General features: G+C 42.4%; 1 protein-coding gene across 2 annotated transcripts in view; it reads left to right on the top strand.

Moving 5' to 3' along the window:
• JAKMIP2 (janus kinase and microtubule interacting protein 2) overlaps positions 1 to 23,444 on the top strand; it is a 38,649-nt gene extending 15,205 nt beyond the window's left edge. For both annotated transcript variants that reach the window (XM_071443693.1, XM_071443694.1), the window contains 16 exons: positions 1,080 to 1,220; positions 2,121 to 2,177; positions 3,997 to 4,116; positions 5,593 to 5,721; positions 6,722 to 6,805; positions 7,105 to 7,167; positions 7,336 to 7,434; positions 8,804 to 8,902; positions 9,236 to 9,289; positions 10,047 to 10,112; positions 10,946 to 11,014; positions 12,029 to 12,106; positions 12,711 to 12,914; positions 14,154 to 14,219; positions 14,854 to 14,926; positions 19,293 to 23,444. In XM_071443693.1, coding sequence (XP_071299794.1) covers positions 1,080 to 1,220; positions 2,121 to 2,177; positions 3,997 to 4,116; positions 5,593 to 5,721; positions 6,722 to 6,805; positions 7,105 to 7,167; positions 7,336 to 7,434; positions 8,804 to 8,902; positions 9,236 to 9,289; positions 10,047 to 10,112; positions 10,946 to 11,014; positions 12,029 to 12,106; positions 12,711 to 12,914; positions 14,154 to 14,219; positions 14,854 to 14,904 — 1,380 coding nt within the window. In that variant the 3' untranslated portion in view covers positions 14,905 to 14,926; positions 19,293 to 23,444. The remainder of the gene's footprint in view (positions 1 to 1,079; positions 1,221 to 2,120; positions 2,178 to 3,996; positions 4,117 to 5,592; positions 5,722 to 6,721; positions 6,806 to 7,104; positions 7,168 to 7,335; positions 7,435 to 8,803; positions 8,903 to 9,235; positions 9,290 to 10,046; positions 10,113 to 10,945; positions 11,015 to 12,028; positions 12,107 to 12,710; positions 12,915 to 14,153; positions 14,220 to 14,853; positions 14,927 to 19,292) is intronic.
• The last annotated feature ends 1,570 nt before the right edge of the window (positions 23,445 to 25,014 follow it).

Raw genomic sequence — 25,014 nt, 5'->3', positions numbered from 1 at the left:
CTGATGTGGCTTTGGCATTAATGAAAAAGGAGGTGGATGTTCTAGGTTGCCGGATGTAAGCTGGCAGACTGAGACGACTTGTGTCCATGGACCTTGCCCTGACCTGTAGTAGCCACTGTTCTGAGCAGGCAAGTGCCCTGCAATGGGAGCAGCTTTCCTGCTGATTAGGCGGAGGTGATCAGATTAACTTTCCTGTCCCACAGAAAACAGACTTTAGTGTTACACAGTTAATCGACTTAAGGACTCTGCAATTTACCCGTGCCTAGAAGACAGATAAACTTATTGCAGGTGTCATGGGTCAGAATCATTCTCCCACAGCTGTGGCAGTGCAGATCACAGTCGCTTGAAGTCTCCCACAGTAAAGAGAAAGGACTCGGGAATCTGCATGCATTAGGCATCAGTGGGCAGCACCACTGGTGCATATCTGTGGACACAGTGTATACGCGCTCAGTTAGCTCCCTGACATCTGCTCTTCACACTATGGATGCCCAAATCACGAAAGCTGTTGGTGGCTAGAGCAGTTCTCACAGGTTTTAGCCATCTTCTTTCCCACAGGAGCAGGCAGGATATTGAGCTGTGATTAAAATAGATCTGTTATCACAGTTTTTGCCTTTCCTCCTGGTGTGACTGGATGCATGTCTTTAACATGAGTAAAGCAGCTCCATTGCCTCACTGTGTACAGTCCTACATTGAATATCAGTAAGGACATGAGGTCGTGAGAGTAGATACTATCTGCCTACCCACTGGACAGGTTCAACTCTGTTTGCCACACGTGGTGGCATCTTGATGCATGGCCAAGGAAGGGCTACGATATGTGACCTTTAAGGGCTGGAGAGGTGTGTTGCCACATGGTAACTAAACAGCTAAAGCTTTGTTGTTCTGGTTGAAGAACTCAGCCATGCTGTGTTATTTTATTGTTAAGAAGTGCTGATGGACATGAATGAAAAAATGGTATAGCTGAAGCATATTTAAAGGTCTGTATAGCTTAAATGAAAGGTGATGTTTAGTTTTTAACTGAAAGGTGGTCTTTTAATTGCTGGATCTTATTTTATCTCTTTTATCTTTTCTTTTTACCACAGAGAGAAAAAATAACATCACATCCTCCTCTAAAGAAATTAAGATCTCTCAATGACCTGGATCAGGCTAATGAGGAACAAGAAACGGAATTTTTAAAGCTTCAGGTCATAGAACAGCAGAACATAATTGATGAGTTAACAAGGGTATGTCCAGAGCACAAGGAAATCAGGAATGATTGCTGTGTACAGTTTACCGCTGATAGTATTTTTTCTTATAACTAGAGGTCTGAGCATTAATACCTTACGTGCTTTTAACATCTGCAGATGTTTAGCTGTAGGTGTGCATATCTGTAGTTTACTGAATTTGTCAGTGGAGCATCAGCCCCTACAACTCAACCATAACATTGTGAATTGAGCTCCAGAAAGGAATGCAGACTAAGAGCTGTGGAGCTTGGGAAGGTACCTACATGTTCACAAGGCAGGACTGTGCGGAGGTGTTTTACCATTATAACTAAGTCATGCTTAAAAAGTTCCCTTAACAGGAGGCTGGCCCACAGTGCCATATCATGTGCTGGAAAATCTTGTACAGCTAGACAGTAGGTTTCCAGTTCTTCTGTCATTTAATGCTGACAATTCCTTTGTCAGTGAACTTTGCATTATGATACTGAGGAGAAGGAGAAGGATTCCAAAACAGGCTGTTGTCTCTTCCGAGATGTCATTGCTAGGAATGGTGAGATCGCCACTCCCATCATTTAATGACTTCGAGACAGGGGCAGCATCTCCTCATCATGGAAGGCAGACAGCCTCTTATACAGTGCCCAAATCCATGCACCAGGCGTCCCAGTGATTTTAGAGGGTAATCCATCAGCTCCTATTGTTTGACAGCTGCTCAAGGCAAATGCACAAAGGCGTTTTTCAGGTGGTTTTTAGGTGACACACTTACAGATTTGGATATGAATCCTCCCTTCTACCTGCAATCAGATTCCTGTTTGAACATATGGAGAGAGTCACTGGAACTTCTATTATTTATTTCCTCCATGTATTTGGCCATCTGTCAGCTTTAAAGAAGAGAAGAGAGAGTAACTTGTTAATCTTACTTTCTAGGACAGGGAGAAACTCATTCGTCGGAGAAAGCATAAAAGGAGCTCAAAACCAATCAAGGTAAGATGAAAAACTGTTTCTTATTTACAGTATTCAAGTTGGCTGTATAGGAAAACACACTTTAGCAATCTGATTAAACAGAGCTTTGTGGATTATAACATCTGCTTTAGTGATCGGGTTTATAAATTCCTTAGTTACTTTGGGAGAGCTTTTAAAATCCACTTTGAAATTCTGTTAAGAGCGTGCAGCTATTTTATTTTCAGCAAAATGGGGCTCCTGTCCAATTCATTGTCCTTCCCATGCCCACCCCCCCACTCAGTAGTAATAATGGTCTTTCCATTTGGTATCTATAAGTATGTTCTCAGGGTCTGTTATGCTGAGAGGTATTAGTATTATCAGAGACCTTCCCATTTTTTTTCAGCAATCTATTTTTCACAGCACATATGGGCTAAAGCCAAATCCTTGTGCATCTCTATTCTTCAGGTGGAAATTTCTGCCTGAGATACTGTGTCATTCTCTCCTGCTCAGTTCCACATGCCTTTCACTAACCTTTGTATCACTCTGAATTAGGTTAAGTCCAAAGCTGGTACAATTTACAACAATTTTAGAGCTGAGTAGTCAGGAGTGGTTTGCATAGCTCCTTTATCAGCTAGATGTGAAGCATGACTTTGCAGAACTTATGTCCCACCTCCAAAAAGTGGAAATATGGGTTACTTGGTTGCACTCAGTCCTCCAAGGACATCCCTTAGTGTGTCAGGCATGTTCTTTGAAAGTCACACAGCATTGTCTATACACTGGGAATTTCAGACCAGTAAATCCTAGCTGTGTCATCACATTGTTTCTATGTGGATTGTGAAATGGTGTACAGCAGACACAGCAAGGACCAAATAGTATTTTCATCAGTAAATTTTATTTCTAAACCAGAGATTATAACATTGGAGAATATGGCAACTGTTTTCACTTGACAACACAATGAGCAAAAATTATAATATATGCAAAAGTTAATTGACATCTTCAGTACATGTTTTTTTTTTGTGATTCAAACTCCAGGTTTGGAAGGTTTTAACCTGTCAGCAAAGTGAAAGATGTTGCTAAGAAGAAGAGCATCTTAATTGCTCATTGATCAGTTTGTCTTCAGAATTATCCATAAGCCGAGTATTTAAATGCTCAAATTGGTACCCTGAAACCAAGCCTTCAGGGTCAAGCATCTGTGTCTTCACAGGACACATCTCACAGTTTTCATTTAATTTAATTCAGCTACGAAATTGGCAATAGGGAGGTGTCAGACATACAGCCAAACTGTGGAGCATGAGCAATTGTTTATAATGGGTGCCAGTTACTGTAGTCCTGGAAAGATGCAATAAAAGTTCCTTCACGTTAGTTTTATATTAGCATAGCTTTCACTCATATGATCCAACAGCAATATCAGCAGGAGAAGCACCTGGACATTAAAAGTATCAGCAGTGTCTGTGAGAGAAGAAGGAGGGCTGCCTATTCTACATGTGTTTCTAGCCCTTAGGGTGTAACCTTTGCACACTACACTACACTTTGCATGTTGATAGATGTCTTCTGAAGAGCTTCTTGGTTTGCAAACAATTTTCCTGCCTTCCTGCAAGGGCAGAGACTTTTCCTCTGGCATGTTGCTGCTCACATTAGGTTTTCCAAATAGACTGAGACAGACCCTTAGAAAAATTAGTCAGCAAACTTATTCTCCACCAGCACAAGAACTGATCTTCAATGGGTTTCCTTTGAGTTTGCGTGAAGATGGTAATTGCAGGGGTAGCCCACTGTTCACTTTTCACACCTCATCTTTTAAGTAACTAGCAACTCCCCCCTCTGTTTACATGAAGGTTCAGAAATCACACTTTTCCTTCTATAGAGGCATGTGGTCGATACGGTTTTTGGGTATGATGATGATTCTATGGACTCTGAAACATCCTCTGTGGCCTCATATAGAACAGACAGGACACCAGCAACCCCAGATGATGATCTGGATGAGGTAAGATCTGACTCTTTCCACAGACAAGTTACAGGTTTTTAAGAGACAACTTTGAAAACAAGCGCTCAGGCTCTCAAGAACACTTGGGTTTTTATAGTGCATACTGAGTGATAAATACTTTTTAAGTTTGACTTTAATTTTGATTACTCATATACTAAAATGCTGAGAATTTCTTCCACAGTATAGTCTGTAGAGTCTTTGGTATGACTACCCTGCAATTTGAGGTGGTTTTTTTTCCTCTCCTCTTTCAAGGAAACATATCACATTTCTTGTAGCTTAAAGACATATCAACGAGTTATAGTGAATGGGATGACATCATACTGGTGACCTGTCACTAGTGGGTTTTTGCAGGGCTCCATCTTAAGCCCTGTGTCCTCTAATTTCATCATAAATTACTTGGACACAGGACTGGAAGGGATACTGAGCACGTTCTGCAATGATACAAAATAGGGAGGAGCTGTTTACTCCATCAAAGGCTGGGAGGCCCTGCAGAGAGACCTCGATGAATCAAGAGGGCTGGGCCATCACCAACCAGATGAAGTTCAGCAAGGGAAAGTGCCAAATTCTGCACCTGGGATGGGGCAACCCTAGATCTACAGATGGACTGGAGAATGAGATGCTGGAAAGCAATGCCTGGAAAGAGACCCAGGGGTTGACAGAAAATTGAATATGAGTCAGCAGTGGCCTGGCAGCCAGGGGGGCCACCCATGTCCTGGGGGCATCAGGCCCAGCATTGCCAGTCAGTCAAGGGAGGGGATTGTCTGTTGTTCTGCTCTGCTCTGTGGTGGTCTCACCTTGACTATTGTGTGCAGTTTTGGGTGCCGCAATATAAGAAAAATACTAAATTGCTAGAGAGTGTTCAAAGGAGAGCAACAAGGATGGTGAAGGGCTTTGGGGGGAAGCTGTATGAGGAGCAACTGAGGTCACCTGGTCTATTCAGCCTGGAGAAGAGACTAAGGGGCGACCTCATTGCAGTCTACAACTTCCTCATGAGGGGAGGAGGAGAGACAGACACTGATGTCTTCTCTGTGGTGACCAGTGACAGGGCCTGAGGGAATGGCCTGAAGTTGTGTCAGAGGAGGTTTAGGTTGGATATTAGAAAAAGGTTCTTCACCCAGAGCGTGACTGGGCATTGGAATGACCCCAGGGAAGGGGTCACAGCACCAAGCTTGACAGAGTTCAAGAAGTGTTTAGACAGCACTCTCAGTGACTCTTGGGGATGGTGCTTTGCAGGGCCAGGAGTTGGTCTCAATGATCCTTGTAGGTCCCTTCCAACTCAGCTGATACTGTGAAATAAATGCTGTATAATCTCCCCATTTTTTAATTTCAGATCACAGCAAGCTCACTGTGATCCAAAACACTATTTGAATCAAGACCTGTAAAGCAACTACTGTGCTTAACAAATCACTTTTGCTTTCTTTGCTTTGACAGTGCTTTACTCTCCATGGCTTAGACATGTCCCTTCTTATTCTTCAGGGTTTAGCAGCAGAAGAGTCAGAGCTGCGGTTTCGACAGCTGACAAAGGAGTACCAGGCCCTGCAGAGAGCGTATGCACTGCTGCAGGAACAAACAGGAGGGGTCATAGATGCTGAAAGAGAAGCCAGGGTCAGTATTTGTTTGTGAGTAACAGTATTTCATTGCTGTCAGGACAAGGAACCCCTCAAAGGGACATACAATGGAATGGTGCTACATACAGCATCCATAACACTGAGAAATGTCTGTTCACTCATTTACTGAGTACATTTTGAAAGAGAGTGACCATTAAGAATGGACACAATCACTCGGCTTACAGGAAGCTGTCCTCCACCTGAACCTGAAAACTCTGCAATCAGGCAGGCATGCCAAAGCAGACAACTCTGCAGCCTGACACAGAATCACAAGAGTTTTCTCATCATTTGCCTAGGTGTGATGGGAGTTGGGTTTTAAAGGCAAATGAAGGCCTGTGGGTTTTCACAAAGGCATACATTGCACCAACTTTAGGAACATCTGAATGTTTCTAACAGATAAGTGCAAATTACATTTAAATTTTAATATGAGGCAGGCTACAGTAAAACTTCCAAGGCTAAAAATATTGTCCCTCTAATAAAACAGTAGAATCATTCAGGCTGGAAGGAACGTCAGGCAGTCTCCAGCCCAAAAATCTTGCTCAAAGCAGTTAGCTGTGAGATCATACCAGTTTTTTTAGTATTTAGTTGAGTCAGCTCTTGAAGAACCCCCTGGCAGTTAAATTTGCCTCTTCCCACTACCTGTTGCCACTCTTATCTGCTAAGCACTTTTTTTGTAATTTAGGGATTGCCCCTTATGAGGGTCTTGGAGCAGAGCACCCCAAATACCTGAGCTTCTGTTTTGCTGCTCCAGAGCAATCCGATGCAATGGTGGAACAGGCTTGGGTGGGGAGTTGGGGCAGATCCACTGCTCTGTTCTCTTGTGTCATCTGTGTGCCAGTCTAAGGGGTGGCACAAAACATCACCAAGTCAGAATCTTTCTAATGGTTGCTCACTCAGTGGAACTGACAGCATGAACCTTGGCTCTGCTGGTTTTGGTTTCCTTTCAATACCAGTCACATTGCTGGTTTTGTTACTTTTAATGTGGTGTTTGACTTCAGGCTCAGGAGCAACTTCAAGCTGAAGTCCAGAGGTATAAAGCCAAAATTGAAGATCTGGAGAAAACTTTGGCTCAGAAAGGGCAGGTAAGTAATTCTTGTGTGTTTTTTCCCCTATTCTGTATCTTACCCACTCTGCTTACAAAATACCAAGCACAATTTCAGTATAAACTTCCATGAGATGTAATGTTGCCAGTCAGTAAACATGCAGATCTGGCAAGTTCAGAAGCCTTGCTACACCTTGGTAAACTTAAAATGTTGTTCTGTAAAAGACAGCTTGTTCCTGTAGGATGTTAAAGCCTGAATATTGTGGCTCCAATGTTCAATAAATGTGCACAGCCTTATGGAATTTGATTATTCTGTAATACTACTGCTTCATTCAACAGGACTCACACTGGGTGGAAGACAAGCAGCTTTTTATTAAGAGGAACCAAGAGCTTTTAGACAAGGTACATTCCAAAGGCTTGCATGTTCACTCTGAAGGGTTATCTGGATGCTGTGAGACATCTTAAGGGTTTAGATTTTGCACAGCCTATGCTACCTCAACTACTACTCACCAAATACTTTATGATTCTTGTAATAGTCACACAGGTCATGATTTTACATATTTCTGTTAGATAGAGAAAACGGAAGCAGAAAACAACCGTCTGCAACAGGAGCTGCAGGATGCGCGAGACCAGAACGAGCTGCTGGAGTTCCGCAACCTTGAGCTGGAGGTGATGGATGCGCTTCTTACAGTAGAGCTGGTAGAAAATTAAATGACTGCACTTGCACTGGACACCGGCTTTAATCAAGGATTTACACAAGTGTTGTAGCAATAAAACAGAGTAACAAATCAGGCCTAGCATTTTTAATTGTGAGCTGAACTATGTCAGCTCTAATATCCTGGAAATAGTAAGCACCATACCCAGCTGGTTCACTTTAGCCTGAGCCAGGTGCCCAGTGTGCACAGGTATGCTTAACTGATTAACATGAGTGTGCCTCTTAGCTGCCACACCTGTGGGTATGATTTTTCTAATACTTGGAGATGCCTGTCTGCCCATGTATGAGTGCTGTTCCTTTTGCGGGCACTGGACACATTCCCTGTTGAGCAGCTCTTCCATGACCTGCAGTGGGTGCAAACAGTCTCTCAGGTGACACTGGACATTGGTGCAGGAGCTTTAGAAGCCTCTGCAGGACCTCAAGCTCCCTCTTCCCAGACTGCCTCTAGTTCCAGACTCTTCTTTGGAGCTCCAGCCAACCAAAATTTCACCTGCTCTCTTCCCCAGTGTAAGATGGTTTATTTTTTATTTGTTCTTTTCAGTTGCTGTCCAAGGGCAAATACATTTGCCACACAGAGCCCTTCCTGGTTCTCATAACTTAATGCTGTTCAGACTTGCCCCTTATTCATAGAACTGTCCTACAGTTTTACCTGACAGCTGTGTTTCCATATGGCAGGGAACTGAATTGATCAAATGAATTACATATTCATAAACCAAAAATGTGTGTGAAAGTAAAGTCTAATCTTTACTTCCATGCTTGCCTGAATACCCGAAAGGAATGAGAAATAGCATCTTAAATTTTTTTCTTGTCTTTGGTCCTTTAAAACTGGACAAATATTTGTAAATTTTAAGCAATAAAGGTCTATAAATAGCTATGTTGATCAGGTTTTTTTTAACACATGGTTTTCCACAGATGTTAGAATGTACAGCATACCAGGATGAGGAAAATATGTAATCTGAGTCTCCCAATATCTGAAGTCAAACACCTGTTTCTAAAGGGAGTATTTACAATCATGTAGAGTTGTTCAACACTTAATAAAGCAAATCACTTGAATCTCAGCTAGGTAACAGCCTTTCCACAGCCAGTTTGCAAATTGACATAATTTATCAAATAATTTCCTGTTGAGCAGTTACCTTGGATTTAGGATCCTGTCCCACTTGGCTCACTTTTTCAGACTAGGTGTACATGATTCTTTCCTTGGCTTATAGAATGAAGAGCTTGGCTTTGCAAGCCAAGCATGATATAAGCAGCAGCTATGGCATTCTCTATGTGCATCTCCTTCATTCTAATAGATTCTCTAGCATCTTTTCAATTAATTTGCAGGAAAGAGAGAGACGGTCGCCACCATTTAATCTCCAGATTCACCCATTCTCAGATGGTGTGAGTGCTCTACAGATCTACTGCATGAAGGAAGGGGTTAAGGTAGGTCAGTTGTATAAAGGAGTGCTTCTCCCTAAGGAGAAGTGGGAGGAGTGGTGGGTGCTGCCCATATAATCCATTACAAATAATTCCACTAGACTTTAGGTATTTAAAAATGGTCTAATGTAAGAGTGTAGTGACAGACACAGTTCAATTAGACCCAAAATTCTCTCCATAATGATAAAATCTGGTTCAAAGGCAATTGAAATCAATGTGTGATGCATTTCCATAGGATAAAACAAAATGGCTGACTTCCATGTTGTTCATAGGATAGATGGATATTGCAGCCATGATAAAAGGTGGATGCCATGCCTTTACCTTACTCTCTCTTTGCAGGATGTCAGCATCCCAGACCTTATAAAGCAGTTAGACATCCTAGGTGATAATGGGGTAAGTTGAAATGGGAGATATTTTGTCTTTACAAGCTGCATTTTGTACAGTGCAGTGTGTTATGTATAGTTATGACTGTTTTCAAAGATACTTGTTAAATTATGCATCTGTTCCATACGGTTTAGCAGACTGGGAAGAATGTCCAAAGACTACTAATATTTGGGACTGGGCCCAGCTGCACCCTGTTCACTCGGGAAAACACATGAAGGAGTGTGGCAGTCTGAGTAAACCACTCTTCATCAGGACTAGGATTCTTTCTTACAGTTTCATAAATAGGCAAGAATTATCAAATTCCCTGTGGCTTTCTAAGAAGGCATAGCTGCCCATGTAAAAGAGATGCTGTATCTCTGGCCAACATTAGATAGTCTTAAAAAAGTTTATAAGAAATAAAAACAAAGGATCATTATTGTCTATTCATGTGCTGATGTAGATCAGCACTATTTTTACAAAAGCTTTAATGGAAATTCAGCTTTGTAAAACTAGCATGAAGACAAACAAATGGGTCTAATTTTAGTTTACATTTCTCTTAAGGTGTAATGGAATGAATGATACAATTAATCCATATCATGTAAAAAGGTAAAACTAGTGGTCTTCTTAAAATAATATGTGAACAGAGACTGAATGTTTCAATGGAAACCAAATACTCAGTAGTACAGGTATCCTCTGAAAACTGTAGACCTTGTTTGTAGTCTGGATTGTCTTTGTTCATGAAGGAAACTGCTGCCAATTTTCCTCTTTCCTGTCTTTCTCTTCACAGAATTTAAGGAATGAAGAACAAGTGGCCATAATTCAGGCTTCCACGGTATTGTCCTTGGCAGAAAAGGTAAATCACATCCTTGCTTTTCTCACATGTTATCTAAAGCCTCATCTAACACATTTTCTGCCCTGTTGTTGTCATTAATATCATTAAACTTTCTGCTGTTGGGAGTATTCCCCAAATAAAATAAACTGTGCCAGCACAGTCCCAAACACCTTGCTGAAGCAGCAAAAATAATAAACTGAGCTGGCCCAAGCTGTGCAATAGAAAAAACTACAAATACAAAAAGAATATGAAACAAAACTTGCAATTGAAAACCGAATGAGAAATCATCAGAAATTTAAGCTGTAACTAGATAAAGTTTGGGATTTACAGTCCTGAGATTTCTAAAGCTTCCAAAAGCATCTGTAGGCCAAAATATCACTGAAAGTATGTGTCTATATTTCTTGTTCCAAAAATTAGGAAGAAAGTGGGGGGTGGTTAAAATTGCTTTCTAAGGCTCAAATGCAGCACACAGATTTCAACATGACAGCTTCCAAGGGTTCTGCACAACAATGCCTCTGCTTCAAACAGAACTGCCATAAAGCCAACTAAGGTATTTTTGAGATGCTATAGACCCATTGTGGGCCTTTATGCATGGGGTGGAATGGGTTCCTTGTCCATCAAAGGGTGTGTGCTTTTCCATCTTCTGGTGACCCAGCAGTGGTGATCCTCTTGCTTGCTTCCCTGCCTAGTGCTACATGCAGACATCATGGCCTCTGTCACAAACAGCCTCAAGATGAGCCCAGCAGCAATAGGCTGCTAAAAACAGACCAACAAGATGCTGTACATAGCCCATTTGCCACTGCTTGTGTGCTAGAAAACACAGCAGGTTACAGGTCTCATTGTCTTCTCTCCAGTGGATCCAGCAGATTGAGGGAGCTGAAGCTGCTCTGCATCAGAAGATGATGGAACTGGAAAGTGATATGGTAAGAAAACTTTCCTTATTACACGTTTTAGGGACACTGATTGTGTCACACTTACTTGATGTGCCAAAAAATAACTAGGAAAGTGTATTGACAAATGAACTATGCAGCTTTTGTCTGATTATTGGTGAATCCATAAAATTGTTCCTGGTCCAGTTCACATGCAGAATAACAGTAACAGAAATAGTAAAAGTTTAAAAAATGCCTCTCTCTTTCTACGAGGATGACTGTTTATTAACAAGTACAGAGGGTTCAAAGGTTTCTCAATAATTTTCAGAGATGCATGCATTGTTTGTCTCATAAGATTCACAGCCTAAACATCAGCTGTTGTATTGCATTTTTTTCAGGACCAGCATGTGAGAAATTGTTGAACTGAATCATAACACTGTTGGCTTTCATTACACACTAAGTGTGTAAAGTTAGTACCTTACCCTGTTCTTATTCTAGTTAATGGCAGCAGCCTACAAGATGAACAAACATAACTACAAGAATTAGACAGCAGTAGTGGCTTGTTTTGTTCCTGTGATATGTCTGTACTTAAGTCTGTTCAGCTTAAGGTGGACTGATAAGATAAAGCACAGCAGCTGCTCCCAAGGAATGTGAATGTGAATGTATAGTTAGTTCCTCTTTAGTTCCATCCACTTTTACACCTCTTCAAAAATAAGAGAAGGCACAAGAAGAGTAATTCCTGATGCCAGAGGAAGTATCTTTAGAAAAATCACACAGAACACCCTAAATTTCACTACTGAAATGCCAAGCAGTACGACTGAAGCCAACAGAGAGGATAGATTTAGTTCCATGTATATCAGATATATTCACTTACAAGAGCAATCTACAGCTATTTGCCCTTCCTTCTGTTCTAGCTGAGTCAGGTATTAATAACTCTGCTGAGTATCAGTCGAAAACCAGTCTTCTTGTCCTGCTGAATTAGATATCTGTAAATGATTTGATAGTATTTGGAGTAAAGTATTTGGAGTAACTAATTTGTTTTTCTGTCCAAATGATCCTTCATTGTAGGAGCAATTTTGCAAAATAAAAGGTTATTTGGAGGAAGAATTAGACTACAGAAAGCAAGCTCTTGACCAAGCGTACATGGTATGTACAAAGGAAATTCTGCAGCACATACTGGCCAACTCTACAATAGCACACAGACTTTTCTTGAATCAGCAGAAGAGATTTTTGCTTTTTTGTTAGTACTGGGTTTTTTAAAATTTGTTCTTTCCTCATTCTTCTGAGTACTAGCATGCAATCTGCACAGCTTCAACACAATAGCTCACCTTTTCATGTCATAAAAGGGCACATCTGCTGAAGTCTGGAACTCCTGTCAGTTTCAGGCAGATATTGCTCATTAATATCGGCTTGTCTAGCTGGAGTTTTTTAGCGCAACAGGTGGAAATTTTACAATTGGTGAAATAATTTACACTTCAGATAGGAACATTCTGTCCAACTCTTAACTCCATAAAAAAGAGTAGAAGGATATCAGTGAAAGTTAATATTAAAATACTTTAAAAATAAAAGTTCCTATCCTTTTTTCAGAACATAGAACCATTTTCTGAGTTCAGTTTTTCACATTTTTGCACACTTGAGCACAGGGACTGCCTCTCATGCAGGGGTCTGAATCTGCCACCAATCCCCCAGTTTCCAATGTGGTTTAAACCATGTTTCATCTCTAACTGACTTTTGGTATTGCATCAACCAGAGGATCCAGGAGCTTGAAGCCACCTTGTACAATGCTTTGCAGCAAGAAACAGTGATAAAATTTGGGGAGCTACTCACTGAAAAACAGCAGGAAGAGCTGAGGACAGCAGTAGAAAAGCTAAGACGTCAGATGCTGAGGAAGAGCAGAGAATATGATTGCCAGATTCTTCAGGAGAGGATGGAGCTGCTCCAGCAGGCTCATCAGGTAAGAAGAGGAAACCACACACATGTGGTATCTTCTCAGCCTTTCTTTGTAAGAACACAATCTGAGCTCAAATCTAAGCAAGCTGCAGGCCATGAGGGAGCCTGGCATCCAGCTTTTTGAATTGTCTCTTACTTTGTCTTTTCTGTGCATGCAAGCACACATGATACTAGCTTGTGCAAGATTGTTTTGGCATATTGTGAGTTTTAAAATTCTAGCCTTAAGTTTTCATCCAGAATTCTGTCTGCACAGTTCTAGCTTTGTAATAAAAATGGTCATCCCTAGTTACTGGACTGGGCATGAGAGAAACAGAGTGAATACTGCTGGCTCGTATGGCACAGGACAGCTGTCTGTTTTTCCAGATACTACTTGTCCCTCCCAAGTGAGCATTTGTACTTTTCACTGCTGAGATAAGGTACTGCATTTTACCTTAAAAGACTGATGTTTGCTGCTCTGCAAGCTGTGAGGTCCCAGAGCAAAACGGCAAACTGTCACAGCACATTGAATAACATGAAAGCTGCACCATGAAACAGATCTGACTCAGACATTTATGGGAGTAAGAGAAGAAGCACATCCCCAGTGGTTACGGGGAATTGGCTCACAGGAAGGCTCTCACAGTTTTGCCTGATCCTGAGTTGGGCACTTGAGACTGGGTCCACCTTTTGATACCAGGCCTTTGCCACATAAGAAGCTTTTTGATTTTAAACATGCCAGCTGCCCCGAGGGACACTGCCCTGAGGGACACTGCCACAGCAGTTTTGGCTTCTCAGAATGACTCTGAGCCAGCCTCAGTTGGAAGTGGCTGAGAGGCAAAGGAAGGAGGAGGTAGCCAAGCAATAGGACAGGAGGCTGTGGGCAGAAACTGTTGTACAAGAGGTTCCACCTGAACATGAAAAAGAATTTCTTCATTGTGCGAGTAACCAACCACTGCTCAGATTACCCAGGGAGGATGGATAGTTTCCTTCCCTGGAGATATTACTTATCAATCATTGATACTAATTTCTAGCATTTAAGGATCCAGTTACATACATGCAGGATCATATTTTGAGCAGTTGCACACATGGTAAAGCTGTGGTTTGGCGGGATGAGTGGATCGAGTCACAGTATGACACAAGATTGTCCCTGCCACAGAAATGGATTTGTTGATTTCTAGGGTTTTGGCCCTTGGAACATTAAGCTACTTCTTCAGCGGGATAGATTTACTGAGAATTTAGTGTATATGCTTTCTTTTGTGATTTCCAGAGGATCCGAGATTTAGAAGATAAAACTGACATCCAAAAGAGACAAATTAAGGATCTGGAGGAAAAGGTTGGTTCTGTTAGCCTCTGAAGCATGCTGATTAACTTTGTTTTGAAAGTAGTCATCCAGTTCTCTTGAACTATATGACCTTTTTGTTCTGCTCAGTCAGCTGCACCTGCTGGTGTTGGTCCACTGCCCTTTTTTTTTAATTTGTGTCAGTAGATACAGAGTTTAATCTTAAAACACTACATTACATTATGAAACATGTAATGGTGAGTGTTTGATATAGGTGTGTGTCGGTACTATAAACATACATGTGTACATATATATAAGTTTATATTTATGTATTTATAATCCAGGCTATTTCTAGCATGGATTGCAGCCACTGTCTTTTAACATGCTTAAAAATACCACACATGCTATTCTTGTTATCTAGCTTTATGACTTGTCAACCCATGGGGTTATCATGACGTGATAGTTACACCTCAGGCTTTCAATATGGTGCCAATTGTAATCCATCACCAAAATTATTTGGATCTGTTTTCTAAGCCTGGGAGGTGGTGTGGTACTTACAGAAGTAATGAGGAAAATAACAGTGTTTTCTGGATTAATAAATATTCTGTTCTACAGAGTGCAAAAATAATTCTGATGCTTACAATGCCATTATCTTTCATTTTTACACAGTCTTATTTTTCTTCTGCAGTTTCTATTTCTGTTCTTGTTCTTCTCTCTTGCCTTTATTCTTTGGCCTTGATGTCAATGTGCCTCTTGGAAAGGTAAGACTGTTTTATTTATTTCCTCAAAGCTAGCACTTCTTGCACAGACCGGAGGATCACATCCTTGTGTGTTCTTGTGGATGTTTGGAGTCAGCGAATACAGCAGGTTGTTGTCGATTTGCAATAGTTCACAGTAGGGGATTGTTGTACTGCCAAGCTGCTGGTGATATTGTGCTATTCATAATTGTAAAAATAAAAGCTAACAAGGAATTTTACAGTATCAAAAAGCCAAGGGAATTGCAGGGGAAATTTAATGTTGATGTTTACAAAGGGATGCAGATGGAAAACAGTTAAAATAACCTCAACTGTAAACACATTCTGAACTAACACTCAGGAAGGAGATCAGGATTTTAAACAAGTGTCCAGCAGCAGGAAAAATACAAAGAAGGACAAGGAAGAGTGATCAACTGCTGAAAGACAGGAAGGGAGAGATAGAGAAATGGAAGGATTTTTCTGGCTCAGGAAGTGACACTGCTAATAGGAGGTATTGGAGAGGTCTAAAAAATTTGTCATAGAACGGATGGACGGACGGACGGACAACTTGCTATTGTTCACTGTCTAATACAAACAATTACCGTGTGATAAGCTTAAAGAAACAAAAATTCATAGTTAAGGGTGCAGGTGGTAAAGAAGTCTGTCACGGTATGCTTAGCAGCTGAAAGTTCAGAATTCAAAAGGTAATGTGAAGATGGGGAAATAAATCAGAGAGCTGTAATGGTCCCATTTTTATCTGTGAGCCACTTCCAGAACAAGGATGCTGGGCTAGGACAATTTTTCTTTTGATCCAGGATAACAAAGTAGAACATAGCATAGAAAACATGATGTTAAAGTCTCAAGAACATGTAATGACAGCATAATTTTCTGATTTGAGGAGAGACACATACCATTAAATTTCTCAGTCTCTCTTGGCTCTGGCTTCAGCTGTGTTAATGAATAATTCCTCTGCTCTCCACTTGATACAAGCTGAGATACAGTTGTGTGAAAGATGTTCTGCCATGCCCTTCCACCATTTGTACCAGCTCATTCTTTGTTTCCAGATACAATTCAATGTATTGATTATAATTAAGTGGCATGGGTATGTTTGGTGGGTTTTCCTTTTCCCTTTAAGGAAAAGCCCCTGCTTTGTGTTTTGTTTCAGCTAGATCAAAGCTTTCATTTGCAGTTTTGTGCTGATGCAGAGACAACTCTCAGAATTATCCACATCAACTGGAATCCACTGTGTCCTTTTTTGGCCAAACCTCAAAATGAATGTTTCCATGGGCTGAGGCAGCAATTTACATGGAGGTTGGCTTGAACGGGGAACAACCCATAGAGAAGAATAGGAGAAACGCAGACAGATCAGTGATCACAGCTCTTGTGAACAGGAGTCAGTATCATTATCAAGTTGCTGCTGTTTCAAACATACTGCCTTGATCCAGTGATTATGAAACACAATAACTTATGACTGCATACTTAATTGTGTTCCTCCTGCAGGATTTCTGAGAACCATGGTACAGCATAGTATGGCTGTGAGATGTTTTAGGTGTCTCTGACTGGTGGTAGTTTGACCACAGAATCATGAGTCTAGAACAAGCAGTCAACCTAGCGGAAGATTCCAAATAAAGAAAAATATTGGATTTAAGGTGCACCTTGAAAAATCACAGGAACCTCTAGTGATATTTATGAGAACCTGCCTGCATGATTTTTTTCCATTTGCCTGTACTGTTGTCCTTTTTTCGTTCCTGTCACAACTAAAATAATGTCCTTGTGCAGCATATGAGAAAAACTTGGGCAATAAGAGGTTCAAGAGTTTTCTATATATACAGTTTGCACCTACATTTTCCACCAGTGTGGGTACGGCATTGGTTGTCTAATGAGTATTTGCCTCTTCTAGTACAGCTACAGAATTGGTGAGAAGCTTTTATGTCCTAGTATTACCAATACAAATCTGCTAATACCATTTGCTGATAACACTTAGGTCCTTTTGGCCTAATTTGAGGGCAAGTATTGGCTGGTTAGAAAAACTAATAAGATGCTTGAGGTCAGAACTCCATATTTTTCCTAAGTTCTAGGAGGTTTGCTATTTTTCACTTGGAGTCATCCTGCCTCCATGGGCTGCTGGGTCCTGTTCAGCTCTTGCTCTTCACGGAGCTGATGCACACCTTGCTGTCATGTTCATTGAACAGGACTAATAGTCAAAACAACATAAACATTTCTGTGCTGTCTTTAAGGCATACATGACTGTCCCAGCTGCACAATTGACTGATGTCTTTGCAGGGGAATTTACGTGGATCCGTTAGGAACTGTGTCAAGAATTCACTTCCCTCCTCACACCCTTTCTCTCTCCACCCTCCACCCCCCATTCTGGCCCAATCTCCTTCAATGGGTTTTTCTCTTGTTTTACATAACATCTAAGGTTTAGCAGGTGTAAATCCCTTCGAGATCACTTTGTTGAGCCCAGGAATGCTGCTCTAAGTACAATGCCAAGATGAGTTTCACTCATTGAAGTCACTGTTGCTCCATAATGGCTGGTCCTGGAGCACACAGGGTTCTAGTTCCCCATAGAGAAGATGAGAAGCATCAGCAGGGGCTGAAATGTGGGTTACAGCTCCATAAAGCCTTCCTAGGACCACCCAGGAGGTGAAGGGTTCTTTTGCCTTTCCCATCCTTCTTTCACATATTTGGCTTGATGAACATCAGGTAGGGATCAACAGGACAGATTACGGTGAGCTGAGTGACAGAGGAAAAGAGCCGTGACAGTGGTGGAGATACAGTGATTTAGAGAATCGACATTGACTATGAAGGTGGAAAAATCTTACGGGTGAGGTGTGTGTGGGGGATATATAAACTCAATGCTTTTCCAGAGGATCTGCACTGCTGTGAACTCCCTTGAACTGTAAAGACAGCTGCAGCAGGCCCAGCATCACAGCACGCATGATACCTGTAGAGTGTTTTACCAAGGCCAGTCACTCCACAGGTGCAAAGCATCAAGTCTTGTAGCAGTTCCTCAAAAACAAGGTAATGGTAAGCTCCTCATCCCCTGCCTTCACCCCTGCATTTTCCTCTATGGGATCCTCTCCCTTCAGTACCTGAGGGGAAATCTCCAGACACAGGCAATTTGGGAATGGTGTTGGCAAGATGGAGAGGGATTTTAGCAAAGTCATATTCTCCAAGGCTGGAATACATGGAATCGGAGAGAATAACTAACATTGATTTGTGTTGCCCATTTGCGTTAAAAAACACCTGCCTACCCGGGTGATTTAATTCAGCAAAGGTGAGCATGGCATGGGGAGTGTGCCATCAGCATTTCTTCTTACAACTATTGAGCTGTATGTTTTGTCATATGTATAGTATACTATATATATATATACTACAAAATTGCTTTACTTCTACTGGATGCAAGTGAACTGTCGTAGCCTTATCATAAGGGACTTCATACAGATAGATCCCTGACAAAACAAACAAAAAGCCCAGCTCATCCTGGGGAGCCACTTGATGGTGAAAAGTCTTTGGTTTTGTTCATGCCTTGGTGCAGGTTTTTCTTTGCCAGAGAGAAACCAGGAGAGAGAAATCCACAATGTGGTCACAGATGATACCTTCTGGTTTCCTTCTCACCCAGAGTGAACACTTGACTCAGTGCTGTACTGCAATAACAAAGGACAAGAATGTGCAAATGAAGGAAGCCATGTGCAGTAGATACAGTATCCGGACCAGAAGCTCTCTGATTCCTGTTTATATGGGATTTTCCTACCTGCATTTTCTCTGTGCTTGTGAACATATGTATTCATTTATTTGTGATCACATAAGGAAGTGTGGTCTGTGTGGATTTTGCACACAGTGAATTTTACTATGTAGGCTTAAATGCTGAGATAACAGACAAAATATGCCTTTTTTTCCCTGGTCTCAAACCTGAGAACCAAAGTTACTTTCTATAGGTAGGGTAGGCTTTCTCAGAACATCAGCAGTTTCTGTTTGCCTTGGTGCTGCATTAGCCAAAATTCCGGGCTTGCTCTGACACCCCAAGGATATTGCCTGCTGCCATGGCTCTTGTTATGGGTGAATTGTAGGCAGCTTTGGTTCAAGAGTCATTGAAACTTATGCATACTACTCATGTGAACATGCCCATGGGGACTTTTATGCACCACAGGGTTGAACTTCGTGGGGTTTAAATGGACAAGCTTATCAAAATGCACAGAATTCTCACAAGTGCTTTTCATGCAGACAAAACCAGTTTCACACTGATAGCTACAAGAACTAGCCTTTTCAGCTTCCTGATTGATATATTGATTCTATCTTGGCAAATCTGGGATAGGTAGGTAGAGGAACTTAGAAACTTGTACCTTATCTGATACAGATGTTCTTCTTTTTTTTTTTTTTTAACTTTTAGAGTGCCCGACCACACAGATAAGTCCTTATAAAGGCAAATGCTTCCACCCCTCGATGAAGAGAATATTGTTTACACCTATTTTCAAAAGTATAAAAATGAACAACCTGTAGCCAAGACTGCAACCACCTTGTATTTTAAAGCCATCACTCAAAATTTGTTACCTGACAATTCCTGTCTAAAGCTATGATATATGCTGCATCTAATGAAATCCTGTATGTTGAAATTACAAAAGGGGAAGAAAAATAAACTGACAACCCACATCACCTAGGAAGAACTTAAAGGGAAGGGACCACTTTCAGCTGATCAAGTCAGTGTGTCTTGGGCATGGAACCAAAGTTACAATTGAAAAATCTATTCCTGCTGTGCAGGGCAATCATTTAAATGTTACCCTGTCATCTGACAAATGGATCAAAAATGAACAGATGAGAGTAGGAGAAACTCAAGAGAATGTTGACAACAAAGTGTTCAATTTGAAGTATGTGGCTTTCTCGCTGCAGGGACTCCTGCTCTCCTTCTTTGGTTTTAACCTCAGGAACAAATGACAGCTGCAATGTGGAAGGAAGAAAGGAAAAAAACCCCAGTCTGTGTTACTGCAGGGTGGGCAGGACAGGTCACCATGTTTTGTGCTTGAGATCGTTACACAGCACCTCCTGCCTTGGCCAAGGAATGGAAGAAGAGGGTGAATGGCATAAGGAAGGTTTCCAGTGGAGTTGAAGCCTTATCTCTTTTCACCATCCCTCCATGAAGAACAGCCTGTCTATTATCAGATACTTTTCATACTCTTTAAAGCCTGCCATTGAGATAATAATGACTATACTTGTTTCACTATAGAGTAACCACTGAATTGGACCTACAGAGTAGCTTCTGAGAAAGAAAAGAGACGTTGGAGGACAGGGCAGGGAGGAAAGCTAATCCCCTTATCCATGTGACATGATTCACAAAGCATCAGCTTCCAACTGTTTTGTCCCAGCTTGGAAAAAATGTTTTGGTTCAGCTTGTCAACTGACTTTGTTGGCTTCCTGATCAATGATACGTAGACCAAAAATGGGGAAAAATATTGTGAACACAACCTTATTAGAGATAAGAAATATTGCTAGTCTGTTTAGATTTTTCCACAGTTAAGAGTAACTAAAAGCAGTTTTCATTTGAAAGCATTACTTACCTCTGTAATCATGAAGCCTGGAATCCAGCTGTGGTGCCTCCCTGAGGTCATAGGTCCATGCACCCATTACTTTGTCAGAAATGTAGGTCCATGCACCCCAGCAGTCTTTCAGAAGAGTACTCCCTGAGGAGCATAATGCCTGCAGCAATCACTGTGAGAGTCCTGTGCTGAGGGAAGGAGTGCAGCCAGCTGCACCCACCCTCCCTTTCTCACTGGTGGGCTGACAGTACACTTCTCAGTGCCTCTGGTTTCATTTTCTGGGGAATGGAGTCCCCGCCTGTTCAGACTTTGGATTCCTGTGGCCAGGCTCTGTCTGCAATGGAGCCTTAATTTTAACTGGAAGAAATGGATTTCTGTACTAAAGACTAGAAAATTAAGGGCCAGAATACAGCTTGTGCATTACTTACACCTTCAAAGCAGGGATCACATGTACCAACATCTTACGCACATCAGAAACTTTTAAAGAGCTTTCGAAGAGTTTTTCAAAGATCTCCTTTGGTTGCTTGTTTACTTTTACAGACAAAGCAGCTGAGGCACAAAGCAGTAAGGTTACTTGCCAGAGCAACTCAGCACATCAAAAGCAGTTCCTTAGCCATAGGAGGGAGGAAGTTTCTCTAGTATCAAGGATGCCTGCCCCTCAGAGGTACCTTTTTTTTTTTTTTGGCCAGAATAGCTTTTAATCAGTAATGTCCATTTGACTAACTGCATTGCAATTCTGGGCTCAGTTTCTCCACAAAGACTGCTAACATCCTTATTTCTTGAGTGCCAGGAGATAGTGTTAAACCTTCCATGGAAGATTAGAAGTTATTAGCAAGTGATTTCTTTCCTGCTCCTTAAAATTAATTTAAATTATAGAATGACCACATCTTCTTGAAACACTGGTTCAGCCAAGGGGTTTACTGAGTTCTGGCACCAAGCTGTATGTTTGCTGGCTCATTTTAAAGAAATATGCTTGTAGGTAGATACACTACATGACTGCAGGCACATTGCGTGGTTTTTTTTTCAAATTCCTTTCTCTAGCAGAAGACTGTGAATAAGGTTGTGCTTTCCATGAGCTAGCAGTTCAGTCCTGAAGCTCTGGAGTTAGGCCCTGAAGAGTGGTCCCACTCCTGTGACAGCTGGAGATTACTGAGCAGCTTAACAGCAGCTCGTTAGCTACAGAGGGAGCTTTCTCTCTGGTTGTTCCTTCCCACCTCACTCTTTTCTCCTCTGTTGCAGCATCAGGTAATTTCACACCTTCAGGTGGCTTTCCTCAGTGTTAGGGCTGGCAGTTAAAGCACTGAGTTCTTGCAGAAGAATTAGCAGGTCTTGGTTTCAGTGATGGTGCAATAACTTCCACCACTGGTTTGGTTTTAAAAAAAAAATCCCTAGAAACATTTATTTCAGGCAATCATACAGAAGGTTTATGGCACAGTTAGAAATACACACTTTTACAACATACCTAACTGGTCTTGTGGCAGGCTTCATTATTTAGACTCCCTAAGTCATGTTATCTTATTTAATTTCTCTTTTTTTTGTCTAATTTGCCCTCCCTTACTCCTGTGTGTATACATATGCATGCAGGTATTGCATTCCCAAGGGTTCAGGGTGGGATGGGGGCTGGTAGTCTGACTGCAGCAGACCTGGATCTGCAAACTTTTCAAAGATTGTTCTTCCCTCCAGGGAGCTGAACTACCACTACTTTACTCTCCTTGCAGCATAACACATGCCATGCTGAAAACACACATGCTGATGCGAGTTAATGCGAACTTTCTGCTATCAGCTAGATAAAAATGAGTTTCATGTCTGTGTGTATATATATATATATATATATACACATGTATCTATATGTATATGAACATATATATACATATATATGCATATACTTAGCAATTCCCTGTTGTATATAGAAATTATTGCTGTAGTTTACAAAAGTATACTTTAATCTAGGCATGGGGAACTGAATCCAGATTATTCCTCCAGGTTTAGTTTCACATCTCATGGGCAGCTAATTTTTTGATTCTTTTTTTCTGGACCCTTCACTCTCCTTGGACTGTTAATCCTGGGCTTTCTGCTGATGTTCATTGAAGCAAAGGATTGAGAATCCTCCCTCAGATTAGTTACTGTAGCCAACCTCACCTCCCCAAAGCCAACAACAAAAATAAAAATCAATTTATTGCAGCCTTTGAGGGCAGCGAATACAGCCCTGGATCCCTCCCGTGCATCCCTTCAAGGCTGTTCAGGAGTGGCAGCACTCCAGGCTATCCATCCTGCCAAAGCAGGAGGTGAGCCACAGAAGGTAGTACAAATCAGCTTGACCACAATTTGACTTGCTTTTTTTTCCCCCAGTGACCAAGTTATGAGACTTTGAAGACTGTTTTTTGAATTTAAACACTTCAGATGAGGGTCTGGTTACGTGAGATGAATTTAGGCAATTGGGGTTGCAGTAAGGAAATGGTACTTCTTGCAGTGCTACCAGCCTGGCTCACAGGTCCATCCTTTCTTACTGATGTGCCTGGAGGACAACGGAGAAATTTTTTTTAGGTGTTGTTAATCTTCCAACCACCTACCATTATGTCAGTGGGAAACATTCTCTGAAACCCGAAGCTTTCAGTTCTATGGCATCCCATGAGGACTGTCCAGGCCAGGCCCTCCTGACATGAGCAGGGCTCAGAGAACACACAAATGCTGCTGGTGATCCAAAGGGTTTTTTCTTCCCCTGCCCTCTCTCACATCAGCACCTCTGTGGTTTTATATATATACTTTTTGTTCCAGATTTTTTTGGTGTCTATTCCAGAACAAAATTGTAAATTACTTGCAGAATGACCCTTTGATAAACACTGGACATGTACCTGTACTATATGTATTAACGTGTAGGAGAGAATCCTTATTGTATGTAAAGTTTTATGAATGGTTATTTTTTAATTTATGTATTTAATATAGGATTCAATGACCTCTGGTGTTTTAGTTTGTATAAAAATAAAACAGCAGCATTTTTAAAAAAAAAAAAAGCAACCAACACTGTACGTTCACGGAGATATTCAGCATATCTGGAGCTGGTTCAGAGGAATCACGTTCAAGCTGAGTTACGAAGGCACATGCTGGGGCGCGGGGGCTGGGACACAGCAGGGCTGGGGGTACGTGGGGTGGGGAGCACACCGATTAAAGAGTGAGCGAGATCCTGGCGCGATCACTAGGAAAAGGGACGGCAGGTAGCGGTCCCTGCGGGGGCCAAGGGTGAATTTACTGCTGTTTGCCAGGCCTGTGCAGAAACCAAAACATAACAGCAAGCTGCTGCCTTTCTGGAGTCCGCGGCGCACGGCCTGGGAGCTCTTGAAGGCTCTTGCCGCAGGTTGAAATACAAAACAGCCGCCGCTCGCCGCCTTCCGCTGGGCCCGGGCTGAGGCGGGGCCGGGGCGGGGCCGAGGCGGGGGCGGGGCGGGGCTGAGGCGGGGCCGGGGCGGGGCCGAGGCGGGGCCGAGGCGGGGCCGGGACGGGGCCGAGGCGGGGGCGGGGCGGGGCTGAGGCGGGGCCGAGGCGGGGCCGGGACGGGGCCGAGGCGGGGCCGGGGCGGGGCTGAGGAGGGGCCGGGGCGGGGCCGAGGCGGGCCGGGGGCCGGGGGCCGGGGGCCGGGGGCCGGGGGCCGGGGGCCGGGGGCCGGGGGCCGGGGGCCGGGGGCCGGGGGCCGGGGGCCGGGGGCCGGGGGCCGGGGCTGAGCCGGGGCCGCGGCCGCGGCCGCTCTCCGCGCGTGCCGCCAGAGGGCAGCGCGGGAACACCGGGCCGGGACGGACCGAGCGCTTTAGGAAGGCTCGGTAGAAGCGCAGGGACGTGAGCGTAACCCTTGGAAGTGACGGTGATCCCAGAGCCGTAACGGCGGTGACCGGCTATAGGGGCGCAGCTGGCTCCCGCTTCTGTTCGCGGGGGCCAGCGCTGCACCTTCGGACCTTGAGAGGCTCAGATTCTGGATTTGCCAAACAGCCCTTTGGGAAGAGAATTGTCAAGAAAATCTTAGAAAGTAAATGGGAAGCACATTTGGAAGTGCAAACTTGTAGCCAGGTATTTATACCTCTCTCATCCTTTTTGCACTCAAGAAATCTAAGCTGAAGAATATCAGATTGTTACAGAATAGCCCAGTACACTAATGTATTCTTTACTAAAAAAATCCCAAACATTATCTTTCGCAAGATCCAGTCATCAAGAACTACTGTTCGTATCTTTAAAGTGCTCTTAGAAGACTGAAACGCATTAAATGAGTCTGAAACACAGAAATTTGGATCTAGATTTAGTTATCTACTATTAGAGAGTTCAAATATCAGAGAGTTCATTTCCCTTGCACAATAATCTTTAAATAATGAATGAAGCAAAGAACTTGAGCCAAGCAGTCTTGTTTCCTTTGACTGGAAAAAAAAAAAATGGAAGGAGCATTTAATATTACAATACACTAACTTAGAATTAAAGATACACAATATAAAATAGATGTGTGCTACAGGGCCTGTGGAATGAGCTCAGCTCAGAAGGACTTTGAGGATCCTCTCTGGATAAGGCTGTGCAGCTCATTTGCCTATACAAACATCCCTTACA

The sequence above is a fragment of the Agelaius tricolor genome, unplaced genomic scaffold, assembly GCF_023055355.1.
Source record: "Agelaius tricolor isolate 1412-34295 unplaced genomic scaffold, bAgeTri1.0.p SCAF_18, whole genome shotgun sequence".
NCBI classification, from domain to species: Eukaryota; Metazoa; Chordata; class Aves; order Passeriformes; family Icteridae; genus Agelaius; species Agelaius tricolor.
Note: the sequence above shows the minus strand (reverse complement) of the source record. Positions and strands in the feature narration are given on the sequence as shown.